Source organism: Argiope bruennichi, chromosome 11 (assembly GCF_947563725.1).
Source record: "Argiope bruennichi chromosome 11, qqArgBrue1.1, whole genome shotgun sequence".
In the NCBI taxonomy this organism is placed as follows: domain Eukaryota; kingdom Metazoa; phylum Arthropoda; class Arachnida; order Araneae; family Araneidae; genus Argiope; species Argiope bruennichi.
In genome coordinates this window covers 69026634-69050331 of record NC_079161.1, presented here as the reverse complement: position 1 = coordinate 69050331, position 23698 = coordinate 69026634, and the positions used below count along the sequence as shown (strand labels likewise).

At 25.0% G+C, this 23698-nt stretch overlaps 1 protein-coding gene across 1 annotated transcript in view; it reads right to left on the bottom strand.

Moving 5' to 3' along the window:
* Positions 1-23698, bottom strand: part of LOC129957108 (rho guanine nucleotide exchange factor 7-like) — a 32740-nt gene that overhangs the window by 5636 nt on the left and 3406 nt on the right. The window contains exons 3-16 of the mRNA XM_056069257.1: positions 23392-23515; positions 23071-23162; positions 20096-20190; positions 19275-19370; positions 17781-17903; positions 16588-16726; positions 16423-16482; positions 14338-14418; positions 13236-13379; positions 10937-11015; positions 8386-8597; positions 4565-4745; positions 2511-2597; positions 659-752 (exon numbers count right to left, since the gene is read on the bottom strand). Of these exons, the coding sequence (XP_055925232.1) occupies positions 659-752; positions 2511-2597; positions 4565-4745; positions 8386-8597; positions 10937-11015; positions 13236-13379; positions 14338-14418; positions 16423-16482; positions 16588-16726; positions 17781-17903; positions 19275-19370; positions 20096-20190; positions 23071-23162; positions 23392-23515 (1607 nt within the window). The remainder of the gene's footprint in view (positions 1-658; positions 753-2510; positions 2598-4564; positions 4746-8385; positions 8598-10936; positions 11016-13235; positions 13380-14337; positions 14419-16422; positions 16483-16587; positions 16727-17780; positions 17904-19274; positions 19371-20095; positions 20191-23070; positions 23163-23391; positions 23516-23698) is intronic.

Here is a 23698-nt window from a genome sequence, read left to right as displayed (position 1 = left end):
CTATTTCACTCATACTAATAATGTCTATATTAGACAATATATTCAGGTAAAAACATAGTCTTTAAATATGAAGAAACTATTTAAGCTATTACTTTATTTTTATTTAATAAAAATTCAGTTTGAATAACATAAGATATGTCAAAAGGAATAAAATTTTTTTTGCTTTATATGAAAGTAAAATAAAATTCACTTCTTTTTAATCAATAAGGCATGTATGTATAACATTATTTGATTTAAAGTGAGGCTAGCATGGAGTTCTTTAATAATATATTTTATTTTTCCTAATATAAAAGAAAAAGTTCAACTTTTATCCATCATTAAGCTTTTCTTGAAAGAGGTATGTATAATCAGTAAGAAACAAAATCAGAAGAGGAAGACAGACAGCAGAAAATTGAGACTTTGCAGAAATAATATAATTAGAAGATAATCTTGCAAGAAAGCATTTTTGGTTCTCAGCATATGGAGATCAAATAAAAAAATTATTATTTTTAAAATGCAAATAAAGTTATTACATATCTATGTGTATCTGAATAATAAAGATTGAAATGGGAAAAAACAAAAACCTCAATATTTAATTATATTATCAAAAATAACATAATAAATCAATAAAGATACAATTTCAGAAACTCTGTATGAAATGTTATAAAAAGCAACTCACTTTTCCTTTGGTTCTGTTCCATCATCATCCTCTAGACCATCAATGAAAATTTTATCTTCTTCAAAGTTAAGCCTGGGAGGAGCACTTGCAGTTGCTGAGAATAGTAAAGTTAAAAATAAATTAATTAATTACGCACTAAATTCTGACATAAATGCCTAAAACAAAAACTAGAATTTAATATGTTTAAATTAAATTTTAAAGTATACAGAAAATCTAATAATTAGGTATACAAATTCATAATTAATTACAAAGTATGAGCAACTAGTGAAAAATTCCATTCAAAGATATTCATTATCTAAATAATTCAACAACTGAAGACTGATTAGATTTGCATGGCAATTATTAATATATTCTAGATACACAGAAAAAAAAATAAAAGTCTAGATTTTTTTTTAAAGCATGATAATATTTATAGATGGGGACAAACAGTGACATGCATTATTAATATCATTTAAAACGCTCTACTGGACAAGACAAATGAATTACAGCTAGCAAATTTTGTGAGCATTTATTTTTGTTAATAATCTATTCTCAAAAAGATTTTTTTTTTTTTTATTTTAAACAGATTTTTAATAACAAAAATTAATCAAAATCTTTGTGTTTTTGCTCAATAACTTTGAAGTAAGTTATTCTATAAATTTTTTTATATATAATTTAAAAATAGTTTTTAACAATTTTATATGAGTCAACCATTTAGCTTTTTAGTAACAGCAATTTTTTAAAAAAATTTCATAAATTTAGAAAAATTAATTTTTTATATAACTTTGTAATAATGTTTTTCCTTTACATAACTGCATGTAATGAAAAAGTAATATTGTAAATACTTTTCAGAAGATTTATTAAAGTTCTCCCTCAGATTTTCACTTTACCTTTAGCTTTTCACTTTCATTAGATTTTCATTTTATTATGATCAACATCAGTTTTTCTTTCTTTTATTTTTTTTAACTAACAATAAAAAAAGTAACAATGACTAGACTGGCATTCTTTCTGTAACCTGATAATGCAAAAACTACTACATACAGAATACAATAGCTAATGTAATCGTGCCTAAATTAATTTCATGCTAGAATCTTTCAAGCAATACATAGAGGCCCAAATTTTCTTTAATTTTTTGTGTGTATATTTTTTATATGAAAATTTAATAAACCAAACATAAAAACATTTACATTCTATATTTAAAATTATTAAAGTAGAAATTAAATGAAAATTACATTTAGCTCTCGTAGTAATCAATGAACATTAAAATATCTACCATTGTAATATGCACCTAACTCATATTCTATATCAAAATTGCTTTGAAATATATGAAATAGCATAAAAAATATTGATACTAAAATAAGGAATTACAATTTTGGTTAAGAAACCAAGGTTACTTTTTCAACAATTTCAAGGGGCTTTTTTTTTAGGCATTTAGTTAAATGTTAGTAATGCCTCATAATTATTTTAAATTTCAACAAAAGAGGACTTTGACAGAAATTCTTTTCTGACTTCTTTCTTATATTTAGTAGAAAATACATAATAATCAGATATTGCAACTTATTTGTTTGAGTCAAGTAATGATTTACCACATAAGATAACTTATTTGACTATGGATTCAAAGAGAAAAAAATCTCAAAAACATATATTGTTGATATGTTGGATTAACATTTTGTTTCAAAACTATTTAGGATGGATTTTTTTTAATTCTGAAAAATGTAAATCTCTAAATTATCACGCAACATTAATGTAATAATATTCGTGAATTTGCCAATTCAATGTGCCTTATAGTGCTAAGTGCATTATTAGACTAATGTACAACTTTTTGATCATAGAAATCAACATGGACCTGAAAATTACACTAAAGATTACATACCAGAAGGCATAGTATTTCTTAACCTGTCAAATGAATTTAAAACATCTAGTGTTTGACGCACAGGGAGATCTCCATCTGATTCATGGTCTGAAAGGGAAGAAAATATTAACAGACTTAATTAAATTCTTATAAATGGTTTTTATGATTTAAGTATGTACTACAAAATAACAAAATTTAAAAGAAAACAAAACTTATAATCTAAGACATTATAAAATAATAAAGTTTAAGCTTAATTTATATTTGTTATGCTAAAATTGCTTGCTTTAAATTTTAAAATCTATTTCTATAGCTTTAACTTGCATTTTGTCTTCTCTGATTGAAAGCACTTTATTTTTCTTTCTATTATAAATGATATAGCCCATAAGCTAAAAAGAAATATGTCAAATTCAGTAAGAATTATTTTATTTAGTTAGTATTGTTCACGCAGTTATTGTAACATGTAACAAAAATATTTATTTTTTTTAATTTTGAAAATTAAGTTAAATGTTTCTTCTTATTGATTAAACATGATTATTATTTATGTTCTCTGTATGATATAAAAACTATTCTTAATTCTTGATATGATATGTTTGACAGATTTTAGATATTTGAAAGGAATTTTCAATTTTTAATAGAATTATCTCCATATCTAATGATATACAAAATAAGTCAATAGAGATAAACTATTATTTATGACAAAATTCAATAAATCTGTAGAGAATGAAATCATTCCATATTTGTTTTCCAAAGTAGCAATTAATATCAAGATTAAAATAGGACTAGTAGGAGAAGTGCTTTACTCTTAACAAAGATTTTAATAAAGTTCCAAAAACATATTCAAATCTGCACTAACAGTAATTACTTTGAATAAAATTACCTTTACTGTTAAGTTTGTAGAAAAAAAAAGCCAAATGTAAGGGAAAAAATTAGTATTACTAGATTATGGATTAGGTATAATTTCATCAGTGTTTTTACTGTTATGGTAATGAAAAATCTTTAGGGTGATACAATGAAACAAAGCCTTAATGTAGGTGGAGAACATTGGATATATAGCTGAAGCATAAAAGAAAAAGATTACAGATGATTTCATTCATGACCACAAATGGAATAGCAAACATTTTCATCAATTTAAAAAAAAACATGTTTTTAAAATGATTCAAAATTAGTTGCACAAATTAATATCAAAAAGCAGTTTGGTTAAATTTAAATCTAACACAAATAATTAAATATACAAACATATAACATTTATAGCACTGCTGGTAATGGTAAGGAATTTATGAGTATATGAATTCATTTCTCACTTGAACTTATGACCTTTCATTTACACCTGTCTCAACCCTTTTTCTAGCAATGCAATCAACAGATTTTGAGCTGGATAAGTACCAAACATTATTTAACCTTCCATTGGGTGCAACTAATCTGTGAGATGAAGTCACATTAATTGAGTACTCATATATACTCAAATACTCATACTAAATATACTCAAATGTAAGTGAAAAGTTCTGTTTAATGTGTGTTTTTTAACATACATTCAAAAATTGCATTAATTGAATATATTAATCTCTTAGATGAATTGCGCCCAATCGTGTTAGGATTTACATTGCGCCTGACGGAAGGTTAAAAAGTGGCAACTATTTACAATACCAGAAATAATTTTTCAAATCGAATGAATTCGATTGACTTCATGCCAGCAAAAAAAAAATTATTGATAAATATTAAAAAATACCAACTGAAGAAATTGAACAAAAATGCCATGTCTGACAACTAGAACATTAGCATTTTTCTAATGTTGCAGTATGCAAATGATGATCAAACTGTATTCATGATTCAACTTAATAAGCAAAAATATAGTTTTTAACAAATCATTTGTTTCTTACTTAATGAATTAAAGAATTCTCAGTTTAGCTCCTGTTTTCATAAAATATGCGTACAGTTCCAAAATGATTAACTTAGAAATGGATTAATTTTCAAATAGAGCTGACTACATTTTCTCACTGAAAGATTGCAATAGAATCATTTTCATTTCCAGGGTCATTCAAGTTTATTCCTCCCATAATTTAAAAAAGGGATTTTACCTTTGTCCTTCTTATAACTGTTACTCCTCCTAAGCTTAACTTCATTTTGGGTGGTCAAGCTTGCTCTCATTGGGGGATGGGGTCGTAAGTTCCAGTTGGGCCACACTTTCTTTGTCACTTGTCGTGCTGCAGCAGCAATGCGATTATTTGGTTTGTCCTCAGGTGAGGTACTTCTGGATGACTAGAATTATTTTTCAAAAATCAGAACATGGAAATCAAAACAAAAAGATGAAAATATTTTTTTTCAAAAGGTAAAAAATCACTTTTAAACTTCACTTTTAAACATTACTTTTTAAAAATTATTCTAAACATACGGTGATTTCTGATCGAAACCAAAGGCTTTAAAATAATATTCTAACTTTAATAATTGCCTGTAGATGTCAGCACACTAGTAAATATCCATCTTGCGTACAAAAGAGAAAAAAAATGCATCATTTTTAATGTTTTTTTTCTCAATACTTTCAATTTAATTTTTTTTCATCAAGCAAAATATAAACAAATTCAAAATGCATTCAAAAATTGTGTGATCAAATCATTATAAATTTGTTGTATGAAAGCTGTCAACAACATATACATTTTTCTCAAATCAAATTGCAAAAGAAAAGTTCTTCCTACTTGACATCTTTTTAGGTGGTTTCAGAGACATACCACAGCGCACATACAGCATGAGATTCTCTGGTACTTGAAGCGCATTAGCGAAACAGATCTGTTTACCTTCCCCTGACTCTCTTAGTCAAGTGGCTGATAATTTATGTGTGTTTTGCCATGAGTTTTGTGGGTGAGGAATTTATTTACATTTGAGTAAGGTTTATACGAATAGGATGGTTGAAATTTTCACTTTTCAGTTGCGTTCTTCTTGTATTAGCAAGCAACCACATTAGGGGGATGTTAAATATATTTTCTAATATAGTATAATTTTCCTAATTTTTAAATGGTTAATTTAAATATTCTTCTTCATAACTTGAATATAGTGTTGATTGCATTTAAAGTCTAAATGCCACGTAAAGAACTTGCCGTTGTTAGCTTATATGAGGATTACTTGTTATTAAAATTGTTTATTTTTTTTTCATGTTGTAAGATTGTATATGTAGTTTTCATTGATAATATTGTATGTTTTAGTATTTCCATAAATAAATAATAGATTATTATGTTACAAAATGAATTAAAAAGCATTAATTATTCATAAGAAGAATTTGTCATAGATGCGCAGTGGACCCCCCCCCCTCTCGTGATGGAGTTCAATATAAACTTTTTTTTAAAGGTATTTTCTTTTCCATTAGACCCTCAACATGTAAATAAATTACATAATTTTTAAAAATTCAGAAAATTTATGTTTGTAGGGGAATAAAGGGCATTTGTTTAAGATGCTGATATTGATCAGATATTAATCAAAATTCAAGAGTTAGCAATATTATTAGTCATATTTATAATTCCCAAGTCAAATAAGTTATCTAAGAGCAAAATGGAATGGTATTTTCTTGAAATTAAAGTTACATTCAAAGAAATTTCCTTATCCTAAAATTGACATATAGTAAAAATTCTTTTGAGCTACAGAATATTATATTATATAATAAAATAACAATATCATTAATTTTGAGAAATACTGATTTATAAAAGTTGTTTAAATATTATTTGTTAATAAAATATTGTTGAAACTTGTTTTTTGTAATACTATGTTTATTCACATTTTGTTTCATAATCATTATTTATTTCAGCAAATACTTGATCATTAATTTTAAAGAAAGAAGTAATATTTAGTAAGGAATAAAAAATATCTTTCTTTCATTCGATAACTGTATCCATTCATTATTAATATAACCAAAATTTAATAAAACAAACTTGGACATTTTAATTGGTATTGAATAATTTTAATTTTTAAAATTAAAAATGGAATTAAATATAATTAGATTAGATTTTAAAAATTTCTGTTTATAACAAAATATAGGAAAATTAGTGGTTGTACATTCCAAAATTTTCGATACTAAATAGAAAATAGAAGAGAGGGAAACAATCTTTATTATAAACATGATTAAATTGTCATACAGAATACTAATTACACATTGTAAGTGCCAAAGGAAAGCAACAGATGTTAACAGCTGCCCTAAATGATTAATTAATAATATAAATGAACAAATGCTAATTAGTACACATAGAGAAAATGTCATAAAGTGGCCAATTTCATCACACCTTATTATTATCATTTTTGAAACATTCATTCCTTTATGATGTTCTATGACCTTCTGAAGCGTAATATTAATATTTTTCATAAAATTCATTTTCTTCATGATCATCTGAAATGAAAATAATTAAGATTTGATATTTTTATGACTATAATTTCTTTTTCTCTTAACAGTGAAGTAACTGAGGATTTTAATTCTAACCATCCAGTTGGACAAAGGCAAAAAATTTCTCACTCTTTCTGCTTTCTTGACAACACTATTCATTTATTATTAATATAAATATGAAATAAACGTTGAATATTTTGAATGATGAACGAAATTTAAATTAGTTTTCAAGTAAAAAAGGGTGAGGGGAGGGGGTTGTTTAAGTATTTTCAAACATCTCTGTGATATTATTTTGCTTTATCATTTTAAAATAATTCTGAGAACTGCAGTATTCCAATCCCCCAATAGGAGGGGGGGGGGGAAATCAAAAATTCAATACCAACAGATTAAATTGCACCTTCATTTCAATTGGATGTTAGATGACATAATTATGTTTCTAATTTAACTCTAGTATGCTGTGACTCATAACAGAGCTTCAGGCTCTTAAATTTCATTTTTAATCTAATATTTAAATGTGATTCTTTAAGGGAATTACAGTTATTTAGCAAAAAATATAGTTGAGATTAAATGCTGCCAACAATCCAAATGAACAGGCTGGTTGCTAAAGGTAGCTAGTATATGAATATAAAAGGTTTGAAATATGCACTGCTAAATAAAATAAATATTTGACACTCTCTAAGATGAAAATATGCCCACAAAACTTTTTATTAAAGCAGTATACCCCCCCCCCCCCAATTTAAATATCTTTAAAATCCAAGTGACTTAATTTTTGAGAAAATTAAAGGTTAAATAAGGGTGTCTGTTACACTAAAAAATTTAATAAATTTATGTATTTATTTTGAGTTAGGATTTTATATGAACAGATAAAATATAAAAGTCTAACAAAAATTCATTAGTCATACTTAAAAATATTTTGGAAAATCAAATTTTAATGAAATTACTAATTAATACTCAGTTTTGCTAGGAAATGCAGTTAAAATGCCAATAGCACTTACATTTTTGTAAATTTGAATTTCCAAATTAAAAAAAGCATTTAATTTAAAAAGTGCATAAATATTATGGTGTTATAGTTGTAATTCTGAAGTATATGTACACATAATTTCTAAATTCTACATCAATAATTTTCAGAAAGCATTAAAAGAATGCAACCACCCCTAAATGAGATAACAAATATTTCACAGTTCAGTCAACATCTCAGCTATCAATATTCAAGGAAATTAGAAAACTTCCGCAAATAACACCCATTTAGTTAATGTCAGATTTAAAAACTAATATATTTTATAACACTTGTTGAATTATAATTTTACAGAGACATTTCAGAATGATAATAAAATGAGCCTCTCAAAAATTTGGGAATTTAAGAAAATATATGTATAAAAGAGATCTAGTGGTATTTTGAAAATAGAAATCCTCATAAAAACCAATTTATTTTTAATTTTTAACTTTCAAATATATGTAAGTCACAAAAAAAAAAAAAAAAAAAAACGTATTTATTACATAGAGCAACAAATCAAAATAAACTTTCTTGATACATACATGTGTTTGTCCTGTGGGCAGAGCTTGTAAAGAATTGACCGGAGAAATGGATGTCCGCATCTGAGACGAATGGGATGGACTTGAGCGAGGCAAAGTTGCATGCCGAGGGCTAGCAGTTGAATTCCGAATGGCACTGCTAGGGAATATGTTTAGCCATTGATTGAGACTATCCGCAGAACTGCAGATAACTGTGAATCGTTGGATGAGATTACCTGAAAAAAAAATGTAAATTTGAAATTGTATTAACTGTTTAATGAAGAATATCTCCATTTAAACATCATAATAAAAAATGTCTGTCAAATATTTCATTTAAAAAATGCTGAATGCAGTCAAATTCAATAAAGGAAGGAAAGGAAAGTGTAAGAACACAAAGGAATAATATTAAATTTAGTAATAATTCAAAATTGCTTCTTTCTAAATTTTAAAATGCATACTGAAATATAATGCACTAAGAAAATGTTTTATGATATTTTATCCAGATCATTAAATGGAATGTTCAGAGTATAAAACTGAGAGGGCACAACTATTCAAATAAAAAAGGTAAATTTTTAATACCATTTGCTTTTTGCATTTAAGCAAGGTATTAAGATCAACTAGATTACTTGAAATTTAGAAATCATGAGAACTGTTTTAGTGTACCATCTGCAATTAATTTTTGAAAAATAACAATATAAATATTTGAATAAAATTCTTCATCAAAAGATTGATTGATTGCTTAAAATCCTGCCCTCTTTTTTAATTGCCATTATCGTATTTGGAAATTTCACATGACATTATTATATTTGGAAAACATTCTTTATAACTTTTTTAATTTTGATCTTTGTTTTTAACTTTATATATGCAAAATAAAATAATGAGATTGTATAAATTTTTTAATATATTCATACAAATGGGACTACTATTTAATATTATCTTGAAAAGATTAAAACTTAAGGAATAATAAACATAAAAATTAAATAAAATACAGTATTTGAAAGAAAGAAAAATCAAATAAATTGGAACAACTGATGGATGAAACTATGGAAGAACTGATATAGTTATTTTCAGTTTCTGTTTTTAAAATGCTATTATTTATTTGAAATTCTTATAGATTAAAAAAGATATTGGCTTTACTAGAGTCCTTTGTCATATATCTTCTATATATAGCACTGAAAACCTACTATTATGTATGAATACATATTTTCTTAACAAATGCCATATTGCACAATTATGAAAACACAGAATGCCTAATTATGTAAATATTGAAGTAAAATAATCATTCTTAAAGAATCAACTATTAAATTTGTAATAATTGCATGTCTCAACAAAACTAATAAGATTTTTTTAAAAAATTCTTGCTTCCTGAAGATCCTTAACAGCCATTTTAGGATTCTTTTTCTTTTCTTTGCAGTGATGAAATGTTGATTTTCAATGTCTAAATAAACAAAAGGAGATTCAAGTAAGACATTAAAATTCATTTTAGCTAATTAACATGATTCTTCAGGATTATTTAACTTATACAAAGGGCTCTTGTTTTTTTTTCCTTATATGCATCTTATTTGATATGATTATTTTTAATTTTGATGTTTTTTTTTAATTAACATTTTTTTTTATTCTTGTGAAATGGAAGATGAAATGAACAATAGAATAAACCATAATATCAATAGCTATTAATGAAAAGCTTTCTATTGATTTTACATCAAAAGGAATTAAATTACAGATCTGTCATTTGCAAAGTACACCTTTATCTCTAATCAAATTTAAGAATTTCACAGTTTGAGATAAAAAGTTCCTAGCTTCATCTGATATCAGTAATATTTAAGTCCTCAATTTACAATCAGTTCCTGGGTAATAAATATAGCATAAATTAAAACACATGCAAATATGAATTACAAATAATTAACATTTTGTTTACTTGAATATTTTAAGGACAAACAGTTTTAAATATGCAAAAATATCAGTGATCAATAGAATAAAAAAATTTGAAATTTCATAATTTATAATAAAAATTATTATTTCAAAAATTTTAAGAGTCAGTTAAAGTATAAAATAAACTTGTATTCAATAGTGAATTGTTAAATCAAAGAATAGTCACCCACAATGCATTAAAAATAGTAAACTAATCTTCTAAGTTGATTTTCTTAAACATTTTTTTAATAATATTTTCTTTGAAGTAAAATAAATAAATATTATTTGAATATTGAATGCAAACAGAAAGTGATTAATGAAAGCATGTTTGAATCTTTTCTATTTCTTCTGGTTAGTAAAATAAAATCAGAATTATTTAAAAAATAATAAAACAATTGTCTTTTGTGTCATTTATGAAAGGAATTGTAATTTTATTTTTCATTCAAGAAATTCACCACTAATGAATTTACAAAACAACCAGTCAATCTATGAAACAATTAATTCCTTACATTTAATTGATATTCATGATTTCACTCTAATAAATGAATTAACAATTGAAAAATAATATTCTAAAAAATTACAAATCTGTCTGTTATTGCAATATGATTTTAAAATTTTGTAAAATGTATTTACTCACAATAAAATTTAAAAAAAAAAATCTTACTAGAAATTTCAAAAGAAAATGGATGCCCTTCAGAAGAATCCATTTTTCTAACTATGAGGCCAGACATTGGCAATCTTCCCTGTAAAAGAATATTTATTAAAAGATAACAGGAAAAAATCAAAACAAACTTATGTCTAATTTTATTCAAATTTTCCACATAAAAATACTATCATAAATAAGTATGTTTTAATGATCAGTTAAATATTTAAACAAACTTTGTTATAAAATGAAGAATAATTTATCAACTATCTTTTAAACTGAAGAATAAAAATATCAGATTGTGGATTACAGCAAATTATAAATGAAAACTTTTGAAAGTTTTGAGAATGTATTCTTGATAATTATGGATTAGGGCAATTCTCATTCATAAATCAAAATGTCATCATCAAAATTAAATGCCATTATTTATTTTTATCATCTTTGAAATACCAATTATAAAAGAAAAACAAAAAGGGAAAAAAGACAAAGAAATAAGTACATTATTAGTTTTCTTAAAAAGTAACACATTTTGAAAATTGGAGACTAACATTAGTTTCTACATTTAAATAAAATGAAACAATTCAAATTGCATACACGAATCACACATTTATAGATACTGCACACCTACCACCACCACACTACCATGTCAATGAATAAGTTTAATTAACAGTTTATTCAATTTACTTTATTGGTTATTCAATGCAATTTTCCTTCAAATGGAAGTACTCAAACGTAACTAATAGACATTATTTCTGAGGTTTTCTTTTAAGTGCATAGAACCATAGTAGCATTATCTTTTCCAGAATATCATTCACCTACAGTTATATGTAGAAAAGTAGAATACTGGTGATTCGAAGTGAGCAATGGACTGTACTTTTGCTTAAACTTCTTTATTTGCACTATATACACTCCTTTTGTGGTGAGTAGATCATATAATACATGGCTGATTGCAGTATTGCATTGCGGTTGGCTTTGTTAAGCTTTACAAACTGAAGTTGTTTACAGCTTCTGCGGGGGCTGGGGAGCCGATGCGGGTCAACGTTCTAATGAACCCCTGAAAGACTAGACCGGAAGGGTGGGTAAAGGGGTTGCCGTAATTTTAAGACTGCTAAGTTTTGCGTTAAGTGACATTCGTGTGAACACACTTATTTTCCATCAATAAGGTTACAATGTTGTATTCACCATGTATATCTTAAAAATTAACATTCTATTCAATAAATAGCATTTTAAATTCAGCATTTCAAAGGAAATGCAATGAATTTTGTAATAGGCTGAATTTCAAACTTATAATGCCAGATTTCTTTCTTTCTTTTTTTTTTTTTTTTGATAATTTGTCATTTATAGAAATTTTAAAAGAGATATGAAGCAAAAAATAAAATATGCATCAAAGAAAAGACAGTTCAGCAAGGAAACTGCTTGAACTATATCTGGGTGAAAGTGTTTTCTGATTAACCAAGATAATTAATTGGATAAATACTTAGCTAAAATTACGACTGCAATAAGGTTATTAACACAGCAGTACTATATCCTTTTATTAATTTTTTAATTACATCTTACAATGACAAGGTCATTAGAATAATACAAATTAAAGGGAGTATGTCAAAAACTTCATTAAGATGATGAATTTAAAACATTTAATCATTAGTCAATTCATCATGTACTTTATAAAAAAAAACCCTTTCACTAAATTTATTTATTTGCAATAGCAGGAAAACTGGAAATAATGGCTGCCATATTTAATTAATAACAAAAATACTATTTATTAACTCTATGAGTTAAAAGTCTAAAGTCCTGTAAGTCCAAATTAATATTGAGCTCTATATCCTTTGGACAGACAGAGACAGATTTATAAATAAATAAATCACCAGAGATAATGGAAAATGACCCAGTGCAGAGAAGCACTTTTTGAACTCCATTACTGTTAGAACAAGTTTGTTAATTTGGCACTCAAGATCATAAAATTTTTCCTGCAAGTACAGAATTCATAAAAAGAAAATTATTTACTAAGTTTATATTATTGAGAGCTAGTTAGAAAAAAAAAAAAAAAAACAGCAGGTAAAAATCACTTTACAATATACAATAAAAATGTATGACACCTCTACAATTACGATATTTTAACAGCTTTTGATTGCAATTTATCTATATTGGTAAAAACGTGTTTTTTTCTTTCTTAAACATTTTAGCATAGTTTTCAGAAAGATTATAATGTTATCATTGATATAAAAACTAATAAAAAATAATTATTCATTAAAATAAAATTTTAAGAAATAAATAATAGGAATTTTATTTATACATAAATTACCAATTATATAACACATACCTCATATGTAAAGGAACCTAATTTTGCACTAAGAATGACTAATGTTTCAGGAAAAGCAACTAAAAAACGACTACTCCTTTGCTGGTCATCAGATAAAATCACTACAGATCCTAAGTGAAGAATATTTCCAAGCGTATGTATTGGCTATCAAAAGAAAATATAAAAGAAATTGAAAATATATAATTGCAAAGTTATTATAAATCAAATACGACTTCAAGTTAATAATAAAAAATTTTAATCCTCTTTAAAAAAAAAAAAAAACATGTTTGAAATGCAAAATAAATAAGGAAAGAAATACAGAATTATTAAATATGAAAAAAAAAAAAAAATGAATTCAACTTTAAAAAATTGAAATAATTTTTTGCAATGTTTATAAATTTTCTCAATAAAACTTCATATTTAAATTCAGATTTTTAATTACATTACTTAAATTTGACTCAAACTTGTGCTGTTAGTTTTTTATTCATTTAATCAGCTTTGGATTCTTGTAAGTAATATTATCTCTATATACATATAATTTTTAAAAAATATGAATATAATACAAAAATTAACCATTTTCTTTTTAATTACAAGAATCTACACTGATTGGAAACTAAAAACTAAATGATTATAAATAAAATAATAACATTGACATAATGTAATAAAATGCTTTACAAAGTCTATAAATTAATATATTTTCTGATTGTAAAAATATTTCATTGCAGAGTAATATTTTTAAATACCATATAGAACAATAGAGCTGTTTCAAATGTAGTAATAGACTATAATTTGAATTTTTTTAAAGTCAAAATTCAGTATCATCTAAGAGATTCTTCAGTACTTAAAAATAAATACAATCTTTCAATTAAATTTATTCAAAGTAACTTTAATTTGAAGATTTATTTTCCAGGTTTAAGGCTATGATTCAATTTCCATTTAAAAAATAACATTTTCAGCCCAAAAGAGGATAGATATTATAAAAAGATTTAGAAAGCAAATTGAATTTTATATCCATGTTTGGCATAAAAAGTGTAGAAGGGGGGGGTAATTTAACCTTAACATTTCTCTAATAATTACATTAAAATTTATTAAATCATAATCAATGCTTAAAAAAATAGCTCACTTCGCCTTCCCAGCCTTTTATGTTTCCTGCCATAATTTCCAGTTCCATTTCTTTTTGCTTTCTAATAGTTGCACAAGTATTCTGCAAAGAAAATTAATAGCAATAAACATAAATATGAAAAATAACTCTTGTGACTTTCAACAAGTTATCACTTAATTTAATTTAATACATAGATTTTAGAAACTATCCTCCTCCCTTCCAGAAAAAATGAAATTATTTGGGAATTTGGAAATATATATTGATTTGTTAGAAAAAGAAAAGCATTAAAAAAAAGAGAGAATGGAATACATGTTGTGTAGCCACAGAAAGAAAATGAAATTATCCTATAAATAGGATAAATAAAGTTTTACAGATTACATAGAAACAATAAATTCATTGTTAGATCATTAAACAAATTTGTATTGATCAAATGATTTAAAATAAAAAAAAAAATTCAAAGAAAAGGAGAATTTGACATGTGTATAAATTAACAAGGGGAAAAAAAAAACCCTATCATATTTTGTTAAACTGAATGCCATATTCTTATTCATAAACTTTAATAAGTATGATAAATCTTCACTTAAGTATGTTCCAAATAACCAATTCCAATTGAATTTTCTCAATAATAAAATCATGCAAGATCTTGTTTATAGAAAATATAACAAGAAATGAAATTTATGAACTCTTCTCCCTGGGCATCAAAATTAATTTTAAGAGATTAGTAATCAAAAGAGCTGATAAAAATCAAATTGACATTATAAAATTTTCATTTAAAACATTGGAATTATATAATGTTATTACAAGAGTCATGAAGGAATCAAAAAATATCAGTCAACAAGATACTGAATGATTTGTTTACGGGATCCCAATTATTTATCAACAAAATTTCTACAAGTTGTAAATGTAGATGCATACTTTTGAAAGCTCAAAAATTGTTGTCTAGGAAAGAAAAAAAAAGTTAACAAATAAAGAACTCAATTAAATAGAGATATTTTATCTATCCATTAATTACATAACAAAACCTGACCCCCCCCCAAAAAAAAACCAAGCAAGCAAGAATTTTTTTGAACATACAGGAATAAAATTTAGTAAGTTTAAAAATTATGTTGCTTTCTCTTCAATTTTAATATCTACAAAGCTCTTCTTGTCGAAAAACAATGTAAAAAAAACCTCCTCCAATATGGATAAAGAAAAACTCAACTGCAAGAATATAAAAAAAAATTTTAATGTTAAAGTGTATTTCAGATAATTTGTTAAATATTTTAGGTATCTTGCCTATGTGCATGAGATTTCCTACTGTAATTTTTTTTTATTTAATATGTGATAATCAGGTCTGAGACATTAACAAAACAATAGCCCATCTAGACAGGTACACCTTCTAGTTAAATAATATTAGTTATTTAACCAGATTGCTAAAATATATTTATAAATAGTTAAACTCAAATGCCACTCAACTATGAGTCATCTTAAAATGTTTAGAGCTGAAAATTAAATTGATTAGGAAAAAGGAAACCCTTAATTTGCACTGGTAAGGGCCATAAAATATCTAAGTTTGCCACTAATTATACAACCAGTTTAGAATGCAAGTTTTTGAAAGAAAAAAAAATATTAGTAAATATTACTAAATAACATCTCACAAAATAAAGAACAATGTCATTTTATTTATTTATGTTATTTTTAACTTCGTTGAAATAAAAATAGTATCACTCATAACAGTATAATAGGACTAAGCAATGATTCATACGCCTTTTATTTTTTAAATTCAAAATTACTCATGTAAATAAAATGAATTAGCAAAATATTTATTACTTGAAAGAGAATTTCATGCTTTATCAGCAAATATTAAAAAGTAAAAATAATTTATGATTTTGTGTTTCTTTAGATCATTAAATAAGTGGACAACCAGAGCAATTTTACACTAGTACTTACTTTATGCATTTACATAATGAGCAATACCACATTGTATTTTTTGATGTTAGTTTTTGTGATAAAAAAACACTTATGAAAGATTATTCAACTAAATATATAATCCAGAATACAGCTTTAATTATTAATTTGAACTGAATAAAAAATGCATCCCCCATTTTTAATTGCACCTGTACTTACTGCAATATCACGATATAAAGAAGCAGCTCGTTGAGTGTCACCACGATCAACATGGTGTTCCTAGAAGAAAAGTAAATACATTATGTTTAAATGAAAAATACATATGCATCTTTTAATCTCCTTAAAATTAATGAAAAAAAAATAGCTATGATTAGCAATGCTTACAGGAGTATGCCTAAGAAGTTCTAAAAGCAAAGCAGGATACTTTTCTAATCTTCTGAAAGGTTTACTTAAACCAGTAGTGAGAGTAAGAATTCCAGGAGGATTGGCACCGTGGTCCTCCATGAATTTACCCAGAGAATCTCTGTGAATAAGACAAAAACTTAAGAACTGAAAACAGACTTTAAAAAGAAAATTATAATAAAGTCATCCAATATGAAGTTTGACTTAGTTTAGTTATATTAATGTCTTGTTTTGTAGATGCATTCCATCATTATGGGATAAATTCAGCAATTTGTATCTGTTGTCAAAGAAAATACTTGAGTCAGAATCTCTTTTCGTACTCCCACACCACATTTAACCTTTTACACAAATTAACCATACACCAGGTTCATAAGCATGACAGATTTTGAGTGTAATTGTGTTTCAAATCTGGGATTGTCTAGTACGATGCTCAGACTTTACCGCAATAAATATGTTGTTATTTATATAATATTATAAATATCAGACTGCATAATTTTTATAGAAGGCTACTTAGATGTATACAAGAAATAATAACAATAAAAAGATGCCAAAAAAATAATTTTAAAAAAGAATTTGAATTTGATTCTTATAAAAAAATTAATATAAATTTTTCCAACAAAAGCATCTTTCTTTAAATTCAAACAAGTTACTAATAACTTTTTTAGAAAGCTTTAAGTTACTTGAAATAAAATTAACACACACACATGCACGTGCATGCACACACACAGAAAAAATGAGCCTATTATCTGCTTCTATAAATCTTTTATGACACTAAATATCATAATACTGAACAACTCAAAATACACAAACTCTATTCATTTTTATGTATACATACATATTTCTTTAAACTTCCAAATAGATTCTTTTAACTGCTCTAACAAATTGTTTGCAATGCATACTAATTGTTGCAATTTGTCAGTTTTTGTTTGTTGCCCACTTAATGAAAGAATACCTTTATTTCAAGATTTAAATATGATTTTGTGAAGAATTTGAAAGTATTAATTTCAAAAATATTTATAAAAAGTGAACTGGCTTAGTAAAATTTAAAATTAGTGCAAAATTAAGATATTAAATGAAAAATTATATATAAAAAAGAAGCAATAAATAAAAATATATATATTCTTAAATCACAGCATCATAATAAAAAATGGTAATATAAAAAAAAAGTGTCTCACTTGTGCTTTTCTATTACAGCTGCTGCTTTAGGATGGCCGGAAGAATAATTTAGATGAATATTTTTCATATATACAGACACTCGCATAAATTCCCCTCCAATTCTTTGTGCTTCAGAAGGGAAACTATAAAGACAGAGGAATGCAATTTTAAATGCACTCATAAGAACATAATATGCAAATATCTTTGAGAATGAATTTTTATAGGAGAAAAACTATATCAATTAAATAAATATGGGGAACTCTTCAAGTTATCATGAGCATCACAAAATAAAATTAATTTCATACATTTATTCTTTCAAAAGAGCTCATTAAAACTTTTGCTTACATTGCAATCACATTCTTATTTTAAAATGTTTTTTAATCTATTAAAATTATTTTTAAAAATTTTTACACAGCTATTCAATACAAATCACTAACGGTCATTAAATCTAACAATGTTTTTTCTATTAGTTAATGAAAATGACAAATGAATTCCAAATTATGACATTACAACATCAAAAATTGAATTTGAAGAGATTTCGTATTAACATCAATAACTGCTTATGTTACTTTTGTGTATATATTTCACTGAGTATTTGATTTTAACAACCCAATCATAAAATAAATCTTTTAGGGGATGGAAGATTGAGGTGAGAAATTTTGAAGTAGCTTCACTGATAAAAGCATTTGTGCATACAAAGACTTTAAATATTGTTAAAAAGAAGTAGAGCTGTTGTGGATAATGATAACAATGATGACAAATTTTATCACATAAGAGGTAAAAAGAATTTTGAACAGTGAAAATGAAGTATATATTAGCAATTTCTTAAATATATATTACTCAATCCAACATATTGCCACTTTAATATAATATTATTCAATGCTTTAGAAAAAAAAATAACTATCTAGTCATTTTGTTCCTTCGACAATCTATAAAATGACCGAATATAAATTTTGAAAACTTCATTTTTAAGGGAAGTAGACCATTACATTTCTCTATTACTTTAGGTTTCTACTTATAAAATTATTAACAAATAATTTTAAAAAAAGCAAGCCCAGGATTATTTGCCTTTAGATGAATATTACTGCACTGCAAATATTAACATGAAACTTTTATCTACAACTTAAAACACTCAGTCACTATTAGTTGCTTTTTATATACAGTTCTTGTATAAATAAGTTTAGATTCTTTTGCTATAAAAACAGAATTGCATTTTATATCATTTGCTGTAATAGATAATATAATTCATTTGTGTTGGTGAATACAAAAAATATAGTCTATAAAATTGTATAGATAGATAACTGCAATCTCTATTTTGTCTAAAAAGATTTTTTTTTTTTTTTTTAAATCTTCATATTTGTAGTTTTTATTTCGTTTACATCTTCATAGAAGTTGTTGGACATAATTCAATCTTTTAATTAGACTTACTGACCCAACAAATTTCCATTAATAACAAATACAGAAAATAAATCATGCAATTTATGAAAGTGAAAGAAAAAGATGAAATAACTCACCCTTTTACATCTTCTAACATTCGAAGCAAAACTCTACTAGAATTACATACTTCTTCCAGATTATTTACTAAATAGGAATATTCCATATCATTTAATCTATTGAAGAATAGAAAAGTCTTCATTATTATTTACAATCATCTAATAATCAAAAAACACTAGAAAAAAATCAGATTTTAATACTTCATAAATTATTCTAAAATTAATATGTAACAGATTGATTAGCATATTTACTATTTTTAAATATAATTTTTTTTTTTTAGCTTATGCATTTTTAAATTATTACATACATTTAAGAGATATTATTTTATGAAATTTAAATCTTAGTTGCAATAATTTGCACAGATGTCTAAAATAATAATTTATTCTTATACTAGAAACAATTCAAGATGACAGTAAAGAAAAGCACCAAAAGAAGCCATGTCACAAAAGAGTAACATATTTTTTAAATGCTTTTTAGAACTAGTACAAGAAATCAATGTAATTAAACAAAATGTGATATAATGCAGCACCAAGCACTAATTGTATAAAGCCAAATATCATTCAAACATATCAAATGCTTCAAAATATATTAAGAGCTTAACATAACAGGACTTAATGATGAATCGTAAAACTTTATCCTGTTTACAATTGAATTGTTATTGACTATAGTTGGTCTTATATATAATCAAAAAAGAGAGAGGAATTATTTTATTAAGAAAATATTAGAAAATGTCAGTTATTTAAAAAATTATACGTTATTTATGTTTCAGACATAATTATTGGTTGGTGAGAATAAAATAGCATATTAAAGTGAAACCTTCAATAATTACTTATAAACTTACATATTAGATTCTTTCAAAGGAATAAGGTAGTTGGAAATTAAAGTCTGTAATTCAGATAAATGATTGTTTTCAGTATCAACAATATCTTGAAAGACCTAAAGAAAGATGAAATAATAACAATATAAATATTTATACAATGTCCAACAAGCAATAACATTTTGAGATCATAAAATTTAACATCACCAAGGCAAGAAAAATTAAAATAATAGAAAACTGGCTTGATTGGTAAAAGTGAAATACCACAAATATTTATTGTAAATATAATAGACCAGATGTAAAGCAATCTGTCAAAAGCTTTTGTTAATTGGTCAAAACTGTTGAATTTTGCAAAAAATATTAATTTGATAAGGTAAAATTAAGCACATACCTAATGGAAAATAAAATTACAATAAATACTAAAAAGAAAACTAAATTCTATTTGAATAATTACAAGTTGTAATTAGTAATAATTTTGTTATGGTTATGTATTATTATAATTCAATCAATTATACTATATGACCAAAAAGTAAATTGTAAACAAATTTACATCTAGAAACAAATAAAAAAATTGGGAAATAAACTACTTTAAACCTTAATAAAGATTCTATACCATATTCTATACCAAAAGAATTATTATTCCTTCAATTAAATAAAACTTAATAAAAAATATAAAATAATTATATAATAATAGTAATAATAAAAATATTACAACTACATAAATAGGAGTAGAATCAAGTAGTTAAAATAAAATTTAATTACTAGTGAGAGAAAATGATAATTTCATTATTGTTTTTTTCTTAAACTAAAATTAGAAATTTGTCATTTAAAAATTGAATACAACAAAAGCAAAATTCAGATTATGAAGTGCAACATGAATTTAAGAGACTATTTTATTTACTACATTGTGCATATTTGCTGGATAATTTTAAAAATCTTTAATACTGTGAAAGTTTTTTTTTTCAATCAAATAATAACCATAAAAACTTTTGAATTGAAAGTGGCATTGGAAAATTAGCCATCTATCAAGTGTATCAGAACATCATACTAAATTCTAATATTGTTCTCTGCTTGAAAAGAGCATCCAGTTTATATTACAAATTATTTATATTCTGATAGAAAAATTTTTCTCTACCACCCCACCAAATTAAATCTAATAAAAATGTCCAGTTAAATAAATTGGAAATAAAAACAGATACACACTTTTGATAACATATAACTTTACAAATAGTCTAAAGTAATGTGATATGTTCTTATAGATGTATAAAACAGTATTCTAATAGAGGCATTTGTTAAATTCATCATTAATCATTAGTGAAAAATGATTATTTCAGTTGACTACTAAATGGCCCCTGATTCTAATTTAAAAGAGAACAATTATGCCAATTTTTCATTTATTTTACAGATAAAACTACTTTAATTAAAAGGGTAATATAAAAGTAGATATGGGGTATATTTGTGTTCATATATACTTCAATAAATAAAATCTAGTCACTTTTACAGAAAATTATTAAATTTGAAAATAAACTACCTAATTTAAAAATAATACAAAGCTGAATGCTGAAATAACACATTGACAGTCAGCAAAATTTTCAAACAATTTATGACCTATGGGATAAGGCTGAATAATTTGGAAAATATGGATGTTAATTTGAATGGAATAAGATTACATACATTATTATGTACATAAGGTAATACTAGAATGATTCAGTATAATATTAAATATAATTTCAGTCAATAAGAGAATGCAATTTTTAAAAAATAAACAAAGAAAATAAAGAAAAAGAAATAAGAAACAGTATTTCTATTTATGAAATTCTAACAATTTCATCCTGAAACTTTGAAACTCATTAAGCAGTTAACTGTGGGATTTAATTTTAAAGTCCTTCAAGTTCCCCTTTTTAAAGTCAAGTAATGATGCATACATACATTGAACACAATACAAATGGTTACACAGCAAACTTTGCAAAAAATCATAGTAAACCAAATAAGATTTCATTTTTATTAGATAAAAAAATACCACATTGCAAAAATGAAGATTTGGATGGATGCATATACATGTGGAATGCACTTAATTGGCAAATGTCCAGTAGCATAATAAAATAGCATTTATAGGATGGTTACATTTCATTAATATAGATAAAATAAATACATTCAATTGTGCATTTTTTATATATTCCCGATCTGCTGCATATTATAAATCAATATATTTTCTGATTTCTTATATATTTATAAGTCAAATGTATATTCTAAAATTGGTAGATACATCAATTACCCAGATTTCGAAATCAAAGTATTATCATTTTTTGTTTCTTTTACCTTATTTTTGAGACTACGCTAAAAAAGTCAAAAGCAATTATTTTCTTTATATGTTACTAGATTTAAATTTTTTAAAAATACTAACCAACAAGATTTGCTAACTTTTCTAAAATAAAAATTTTGACAATTTTACATTACAGCATTCTAAATCTTGGTATTTTAACATTAAAACAATTGTTTAAATTTAATTCTAAATTAGGCATTAGTAAATTAATCAAATTTTTCAGGATCAACATATCAGAGCTACACTATTCCATCATTATGATTTTATTCTTTTTATGGTATTAATCTGTCAGAGAAGAATGAAGGTCAAAATAAAAAGACAATGAATAGGATATATTACAAAATTTCATATACAAAAAAAGATTGTGAAAAATTTTATTTTATTATTGCTATAAGAATAAATACTTGAACAGTAACATTGATTGTTACTGTCATTTAAAGTAAAATTATTAAAGAGTATTAGTTTGAACATTATTCTTGCACCTATTAGCTACATTTGAGTGAAGAAATTTATAACACACGTCAAAAAAGAGAATCATAATACATTATCATGAAAAGATTTAATTGAAAGAAGTTTATCTATTTTCCCATGCTTTTAACTAACAAATTACAAGTGTATATCATAGAAAAAAATTAGAGACCAATTAATGCAAAATTAACATTTAAACAAAACTTACAATTCCACGATACATTTTAACATCATTTAAATTTGGAGACAAAGGCACTTCAGAAGATGGCTGGGCATTGTTTCTTTCAGGCTTCAGAGTTTCTATAAAACCAAAAAGCAAAGGTCTTTTAAATATATATACATTTAGATTTCAATAATTTAAATAATAGCATTTTGTGTACTTAAAAGCTACTTTGCAAAAAATATGAAATTAAATAATGCATATAATGATTACATATATTATAACTATTTATACATAATTTTATAAGCATCATTGACTCACTACCCAAAACAATCATTTTATATGATAATAAAATCATATAAAACCCACCTGTTTTGAGCTCCTTTACATAGTTGCTAGGGAACCATCCTGTGACCCCATTCAAGGTGCCCTCCCACCAGCCACCTTCAAGGGCTTGGGTCACAGTGATTACATCACCTTTCTTTAAACAAAGCTGCATAAATAAAAATATGCACATGATTTAAAAGTCAGAAAAACCATAGCTGACATTCAATAATCACTATAATGATTTTTTTTTTAAATCGGGGTATTTGAGACTATATTTAAAAAATCCTAAAACCTAGCAAGATGTAAAAGTTTTAAGTAATTTTTTATAAGTTAGAATGTAATGCTAAAC